We start from the raw sequence: 8563 nt of genomic DNA on the forward strand, positions 1-8563 counted from the left end.
AGGGAACAACATTTGTGACAAGCATTTATGCTTAACACAATTAAAATTCCTAATACACAGAAACAATCATCAAGTTTGCAGGTATGGAAGTAGAAAATAATTACTCTATTGATGACTCATTATGAGGAAAATAATTCTCCTGGTACTCTTTTAAATCTAGACAATTCAAGGGTCGAAAATAATTCAACTGAAGTGCATACATCCAATACCTTAGAAGACAAGTCTGTCGTAGAAGATAATATTTCCAAAGTGGAAACTTCGATGAGGAAAATAATTCTCCTGGTACTCTTTTAAATCTAGACAATTCAAGGTTCGAAAATAATTCAACTGAAGTGCATACATCCAATACCTTAGAAGACAAGTCTGTCGTAGAAGATAATATTTCCAAAGTGGAAACTTCTGATTCACCAAAAGAAGTTAAGAATGAAGAAAAGGAGATCGAATCAAATACTATAGGACATGAAAAAGAAATAGTTGAAGGAGAATATAATTCTCAAGTAGAAATTTTAAATGTTATCAATAATGTTTCTGGGAGTTCTTCTGAGACAAGGATAAGTACAGAATCAAAGATTTCTCATGTTGCTGAAAACATCTCTCATAAAGAGATCTTATGTGTAGAAGAGAAAGTTGAGTCTTCCTGTGTACTTAATGACAAGTTAGAAGTGAGTGAGAACACAAATTGTGTTGATAATGTTCCTACTCCTATTGCTGATCCATGCAGCAAAAACAAAATCGTTGACAGTTTAGTTCTGAATAACTTAAAAGAAGAAGATAACAGGCAGCAGAAAAGAAAACTAGAAGAAATTCAAAATGAAAGTTTAGACCAAAAGAGAACGAAGTTAGAAGATGAAGTAAAAGAGGAAGACACCAGTCAAAATATAGCAAATAGATTAAATGATGACACTATTGGAATTTCCTTAGAAACAAATGAGATTAATCACTGTGATAGTAGTTCTATAGATAATGAAACAAGTAATATTTTACCAAGCACAACTCCAACAAGTGAAGAGAAGAAAATTTTAGGTAAGTAGGTATAGGTACCATTCATAAATCAAAGCAGGAAGGTATTATTTAACTAAACAGAGATTAAAAAAAAAAATCATGACAAAAATTGAAAATACAGCTTAAGAACACTTGAATTTCCTGAAAATTAACTCTAAAATCTACATCTACTTACATCTGTAGGAGAACTTCTACATCGCTCATCAGCCAGAAATTTTCAGATTTCTTGAGATTTTTGAGAAGTCAATTTCCAGTGTTGCCACTGTTGCCAAGTTGAACATTCACTATTTTCCTGCCTTAAATTTTTTGAGCCTTATACTGAAATGAACCGAGACCTCCTGTTTGGGTTTAACATGTTGAGACTTTTTCCAAAAAACTTAAATTTTTTGAGCCTTATACTGAAATGAACCGAGACCTCCTGTTTGGGTTTAACATGTTGAGACTTTTTCCAAAAATTATCATTATTATTTTCTCATTTTTACAGAGAAGAAAGAAACTTCAACGGAAGAGCTAGATCCTGGTGAAATTGAAAGAATAAAACGAGTGAGAGTTGTGGTGGATCCTTTGGAAGATATCAGTAATCCGTGTATAAGTGAGTATACCTTCCTCTCTTCCTCAGTTCTCTGTAGAATAGAATAGAATATACCCTGTTTATGCTGCCAGAATGAGACTGAAATACAATTCGAATCTGAAGTTTGGTGGTTCGAATTCAAGTATTTCAATCTTAACAATTAAAATTCCTTTTCATTTTAGCTTGCATGGATTTTAACCGAAATTCCTGCTACGTTGCGTCGCGGGTTCGAATCCCAGCGAAAACATTTAATTTTATTATCTTTTTCTCCATCTGCTTCTTTCTGTCTTCTATGGAGCTAATGTAAACTGGCGCTGAAGGAAAAACTGATGTAAGAGGACTTGTTCAAAGAAAGCCTGAATCCATAGAATCTACGCTACCCATCGCATGTAAAGCATTTTTTCAAAGCATTTTCTGAATTATTATTATTTTCGAGCATTTTCTAAATTGTTATTGTTTTTTCTTTTTGTTCCAGAAGCATTTGCAAAAGATGACTGTGCACAAACATCTCAAGATGACGAGTGTACAATATTGTTTGAAGAAATCAAGAAACCTGATGTACCTAGGAGTAGACGGGAAAGGGTTTCACTAACACAAATAGTGTGTCTTTCATCGTCATCAGAAGATGAAGAAGAATCAGACAAGATCCGGGTGGGTTCAGAATATCAGTCGGTGGTGGAGGAATTTGCCAATCAACCTCGAACTGGTGGTGAGTTCACTTCTTTCATTATAGGATTATTTTTAGCATATACCTACTTATGCTGGATCTTACCACAGACAGTTTTCAGTTGATTCAGAGTTTAAGAAATACTCCTCTTCTTCTTCTTCGTCTTCTTCCTAGCCTTTTCCTATTCAAATAGGGTCAGCGTTATTTAAATAGGGTCGGCGTTTGATAATTTAAGGCATACTGGCCTGTGTAAATCAAATGGCTAACTCTCAGTGGCAAATCCTTGACACTGTGTTAAATCTCAGAATTCAGAGTTTAAGAAATACTCTTCTTCTTCCTAGCCTTTTCCTATTCAAATAGGGTCAGCGTTATTTAAGTAGGGTTGGCGTTTGATAATTTAAGGCATACTGGCCTGTGTAAATCAAATGGCTAACTCTCAGTGGCAAATCCTTGACACTGTGTTAAATCTCAGTGGCAAGATCGGCCATTAGTCCTATTCGAGGAGTATAAATAAGCACCCCCTAATCAAATGATAATTTTATAATTTACATTCCGAAGATTGTAGTCTAGCAGATAAAAACTTTTCTTTTTCATATTTCATTTCCATCTAGGTATTTCTTCACTTTCTCAAGATTCAACAATCTCTTATTTTTTCAGTTTATGCATCTTCGGAGGATGCACCTCATTTTAGCAGGAAAAGTTTCATGTATTTTTTTTTTAATACAACATGAAAAAAAATTGTCTTCATATTATCTCGAGAAACAAGAAATGTCGTGTTTAAAATTATGGTAAAATACACACAGACAATGTACCTATGGGAAGATAAAATTACTCAACTATGGTTGAGTCCAAAATATGGGAGAATAAAATCATGATCTTATTCTCCCATATTATTTTGGTACTCTGGGTCTCTGGAGAGCCCTTGCTGTGTAGTGGAAACAATCTCATTTAAATTACAATATTAAATTGCCTACCCTACAGGACCTGAAAAAAATGAGGGGGGGTCGACCAGGTTTGGATAAGTCCTTCCATATGGGGACAGACTGACGGACTGACTGACGGACTGACTGACAGACAGACACCGAAGCGAATACAATAGCCCGTCCCTTAAACCTTTTTTTATTACTATCGTAGGTAATAATAAAGGAAGGACGGGCTAAAAATGCATCGCTAAAACTCGCTCATAGGTCACCGTCCTCCCCAGCAATCAGCTGTTAATTTGACAGATCAAAGGAACTTTGTTGTATGGGTCCTCTGGGACGCCGAAACTTTCGACGATAGCCGCATGACGATTTCAGATGAAATGAAGCGCTAGTGTTCCATCCGTATTTCCTCCCATTTGTTTCACTATTTAGTCCGGTTAAAAATGCAAAACTTCTACTTCTTCCTGACAAATCTCGGATGTCCATCAATCAAAAGTCAAGTCTCGCTGTAGTTTGGTGTTTTCCCTAGTCCTATTCGAGGAGTATAAATAAGCACCCCCTAATCAAATGATAATTTTGCAATTTACATTCCGAAGATTGTAGTCTAGGAGATAAAAACTTTTCTTTTTCATGTTTCATTTCCATCTAGGTATTTCTTCACTTTCTCAAGATTCAACAATCTCTTATTTTTTCAGTTTATGCATCTTCGGAGGATGCACCTGAAGATATAGCAATGTGGAAACCCCATCATAAAGTAGAAGAAGAACAAGGTAATGTACCAACTGCATTGTGTGAAGCTTTTATGAAGAACTAAATCATTAATTATGTGTACTCTGCAGATGCCTACACTGGTCGCTACTTGAAGTAGCTACTCAATTGTCCTCACAAGGCTGACTGCACCCAGAACTCCAAGTACAGAATCGGAAAAAATTCGACCATGCTGGTAATCGAATCCGGGACTTCTGGTGTGCAAGCCCACTCGGGCACGGAGGTTGCTCATGAAAGCCAGTTATAAAGTTTAATAAAGTGTATTTTAATACTAAGAATTAGATTAACTTAGTCAAGTGAAAAAAAATAGGTCTTCTTAATCTTAGTATTAATTATTTTAAGTATTAGTAAAAAAAAGAGAGAGATGCGTTGGACTTTGTATCTGGAGGTTGGTGGTTCAAGTCCTTACAAGTTATTTTATTAGTACTTGACATGATATCCTGTTTCCAAAGTTTAATAAAGTCTATTTTGTTCTGTTTCTAGTGGACACATTCATAAAGAAAGCAAACCAGGAGTATAACTACAGAGAAGATCAAGCTCTTGGCTTACTGTATCATCACAAGTACAACTTCACGGCAGCATACGCAGAACTCTCCAAATACTACAACTTGCTGAAGAAGGAGTGGAGTAAGGCGGATAAGGATAAATTTGAAAAATTAATATCCAAACACAAGAAGAACTTTGATATAATTCAAGTAAATGTGAGTAGTTGTTGTTTGCAAATGTCAGGACTTTGATCATTAGGCCATTTTCCTACTCAGGTCCCAATATTTTTCTACAGGAATTTAGGTGTGCTTGGTGGTTCATGGGAGAGTTAAGGGAACATAAAGAACGGTTAGGAGAGTTATAAATAAATGTGAGTACTTAGAGCCTATGAAGTAGTTTGGTGTTTTCTTGTTTTATGTATTTTTGTATTTGACTTTTCCTTCCATCTTCCATCCTATAATGCGATGGAAGTTTGGAGCTTTCGGCCTAGCTTAGTCTACATCCAGTTTTAGTATTTCTACATGGTTCAATTAAAAATGTGTAGCCATTTCTTATAGCATTTAAAAATTATACCTAGTTGTTTCATAATCAGTCAGTTCAGAGGAGAACCCACTTTCCATTTTCTCAGGCTGAGTTTGGTGAGTTGAAATGGTTTGTTTTTCAATTACCAGAGATAATTAAAAATGTGTAGCCATTTCTTATAGCATTTAAAAATTATACCTAGTTGTTTCACAATCAGTCAGTTCAGAGGAGAACCCACTTTCCATTTTCTCAGGCTGAGTTTGGTGAGTTGAAATGGTTTGTTTTTCAATTACCAGAGAAAAAAAATGTTCAAATCTTCAAATTAAATTATCAGACATAGATCAAGTAAGCTTAGATCTTTCTGATAACATTACTTCACAGAATGCTAACATTGAAATAACAAATACTGAAATCAAAGAGCCTATGAAGTTTTGGCTGGATTACATGAGGCCTGTAATATTCGAGTCCAGTTAGCCAGTTTCATTTGGATTTGTAGCATTACAGAAGTCCGTTTTGTCCAACTAGACAGGAATGCCTTCTAACGGAATTGTCTTCTGATTCACTGGTTTCAACTTTTCAGCTGCCACATAAGACTATGAGGGAAATCATTGGATACTTTTATGAACGAAAAGTTGAACTGAAGAAAATTACGTAATAGAGTGATTGGCAATACCTACCTACTTGTGATGTCTGTGAGAGTGGACATCTTGAGCAGGAAATCTTAAATTTATATTGTGTTTCAGGGTAGCTGAGTACACCTTCATTTGAGTTATCCACTCAAGGATTATACATAGACTAATGACAGCTTGAGGAATAAGACATTATTCATGGTAGTGTTGTCTGTTACACACATCAATGACTCCCGTAAGTATAGATATTAATAATTTATGCTTGTTTTCATTTCTTGTACCACGTAAAATTTGTAGCCAAAATCAAATGTTAGCCCAAAGCAGTCACCCTAGTTAGGGCTGATTGAGAGGCTAACGAAAAACGCCGACCCCACCTGTACATGGGAAAAGGCAAAGAAGAAGAAGAGACCACATCCATCTATTATGTAAAGCATTTTACAATATAGAAGAATTTAAAGATAATAATTAAATAATAACAGTCAGGGATTAGTTGAAGTATAAATCATTATTATTATTTGTTATAATATATAATTGATGAATATTAATTTCAAATATGATTTTCTCCAGGTGCCCAATGAAATGAAAGAAACGGGAGTCAACCCAATAGTTACAGCAACTTCCAAAAATTGTGACTTATCCAATGGCACCACATCACCAACTACTAAATCCATCATAGAACTTGTTTCTCCCATTTGTGAAACCCTTGAAAGAACAAGCACCAATGACTTGTCTTGTACTAGAGAGTACTATATTGATACAAATTCAGAACATGTAGAAACAAAAAAATGTCAAGCCATTTTCCTACTCAGGTCCCAATATTTTTCTACAGGAATTTGGGTGTGCTTGGTGGTTCATGGGAGAGTTAAGGGAACATAAAGAACGGTTAGGAGAGTTATAAATAAATGTGAGTACTTAGAGCCTATGGAAAAAATGTTCAAATCTTCAAATTAAAGTATCAGACATAGATCAAGTAAGCTTAGATCTTTCTGATAACATTACTTCACAGAATGCTAACATTGAAATAACAAATACTGAAATCAACAGTAGTACCAAAAACATTTGCAGCAATAACAATGAGTCATATCCCACAGATATTGACAATGTTCTACAGAAAGAAGGTGATACTGAAATGAAAGAAATTCTGAACAATGTGAATCAATTCCTCAATGAAGAACAAAGCAAAGAAACACACACTACAGAAATTGAAAAACATGGTAGCCCAAGTACAGGAAGTAATATTGAAGGAGATTGTACTTTGTCACTTTGCAACAAATTTAAAATTGATGAAACCATAAATGACAGCAATTGTTTGGATATTAACATAAACAATTGTTCTCCAACTGTAATTGACAATGTAAATAGTTTAGAAGAGGATTACACTTTAGAAAGGCCTGTTGAAAAAACCAATCCAGAGAACAAAAAAGAAACTCCCATAGTAGAAACTTCTAATGTGCTAGTTAGTAACTCTAAATTAAAAAATGATGTGTCTGAGGAACACAAAAATATTTCAACTACAATAAACTCTCTACAAAAAACTACTAATGTAACAGAAGAAACTTTGCCAATAGAGGAAACTATTCCTGAAAATAGCACTTGTGTATTAGACAAAATCGCTTCTGATGGAGAGAAAAATGTTGTTCAAGTGGACACCAATGTTTCAGAACCATTCACTGAAGAATTAGAAGTCTCCTCTAATGCTCAATCAACATCAGAGTTGGAAAAAAATGTTTCTCAAGAAGAAAAAGACGATTCTAAAGTAAAGAATGATGATTTGGAAGTAATAGGACATGGTTCCAAGGTGAAAACTTGTGATGAGGAAATTGGTTTCAACTTTTCAGCTGCCACATAAGACTATGAGGGAAATCATTGGATACTTTTATGAACGAAAAGTTGAACTGAAGAAAATTACTCGACTGACAGAAGAAAAGAAAAAGAAGAAGAAAGTAAAACCTGCCAAATCATTCCTGGTAAGTTATGTAACCAACCCCAGTGGTGTAGTGGTTAACGCGTTGGACTTCGGAGTTAGAGGTTGATGGTTCGAGTCCAGGTCAAGTCATAAAATTCATCTAGGTGTAATAATTGGGGACAGTATTTATTTTGTGACAAACACTTAAATTTTAACCTGGACACTATTATTATTATTATTATTATTTTACTTTTTTTTTGATTTGACCTCATTAACAGAGATCTACCTAAAGATAAACTGGTAGAGAACAGTTATTAATCTAAATTAGTGGTTACATTCCACTCGAGAATCTATTATTGATGTGCTCCTAATGTTGTTTTCTTGCTCTGTTTCTAGACTCACAAAAGAAGAATACCTGCGCGATGACCAATTTAGGAGTCCCCAATTCAAAGAAAAGACTGATGAAATGCTAACGTGTTGGGTAACGAAAAAACTCATATTCTTTGTTATCATGGCGGAAAAATATTTGACGATAGAAACAAAGTTTTAACAATGAACAATCCGAAACTTTGTGGTCTCTGGTGGAAGCTGGCTGGCCTTAGTCTTCGTACAAGACATTGAAAAAAAAACTGCTTGTCAATTTTATTGGTTGTACTCTGTATGTCCGTCCGCATCCTGAAGGTGGTGAAGGTAAGGTCTTCTAGTGGTTAAGATCACTGACTCAGTCCAAAGGTGTTCAGTTCGAATCCCGGCTGGGGCGGAATTTTCACGCCAAACTTTCCGTTCCCGGAAAGTGAAATAGCTCTATGGAATATTCTACATTAGAATGCTTCGGTAATAACGCAGATTCCTATTGTTTTATGTATTTAATATTGATTTTTTAAAACCGATTTTATGTTTTACGCCTACGTTTAGTCCAGGGATGCCAGTCGCTAGGTGAATTTTCCTTTCGGAAGCGGAACCAATTCCGATGGCGCGCCATCTTGGATTTCCTATGGTTTAGTACAGGCGCTATTTCAGTTTCCAAAAGGAAACCGTTTCTTAGAGTCCTGAAGGAAAATATACCTACCGTTAGCTAGTTCAGACTAA

General features: G+C 35.2%; 1 protein-coding gene across 1 annotated transcript; it reads left to right on the forward strand.

Moving 5' to 3' along the window:
• Positions 1-111: 111 nt before the first annotated feature.
• LOC113466404 (putative leucine-rich repeat-containing protein DDB_G0290503) lies at positions 112-7417 on the forward strand. The gene is made up of 9 exons (XM_026821769.1): positions 112-142; positions 301-741; positions 922-1023; positions 1487-1594; positions 2049-2282; positions 3859-3933; positions 4415-4632; positions 6136-6339; positions 6575-7417. The coding sequence occupies exons 1-9, from the start codon at positions 112-114 to the stop codon at positions 7415-7417; spliced, it is 2256 nt and encodes a 751-aa protein (XP_026677570.1).
• Positions 7418-8563: the final 1146 nt, after the last annotated feature.

Source organism: Diaphorina citri, unplaced genomic scaffold (genome assembly GCF_000475195.1).
Source record: "Diaphorina citri unplaced genomic scaffold, Diaci psyllid genome assembly version 1.1 scaffold263, whole genome shotgun sequence".
Lineage (NCBI taxonomy): Eukaryota > Metazoa > Arthropoda > Insecta > Hemiptera > Psyllidae > Diaphorina > Diaphorina citri.

Coding starts and splice junctions, on each gene's coding strand:
- LOC113466404 (XM_026821769.1), top strand. CDS start 112: ATGACTCATTATGAGGAAAATAATTCTCCTG. Junction 742..921: donor CAAAAACAAAATCGTTGACA/GTTTAGTTCTGA, acceptor GAATTTCCTTAG/AAACAAATGAGATTAATCAC. Junction 6,340..6,574: donor TTGATACAAATTCAGAACAT/GTAGAAACAAAA, acceptor ATTACTTCACAG/AATGCTAACATTGAAATAAC.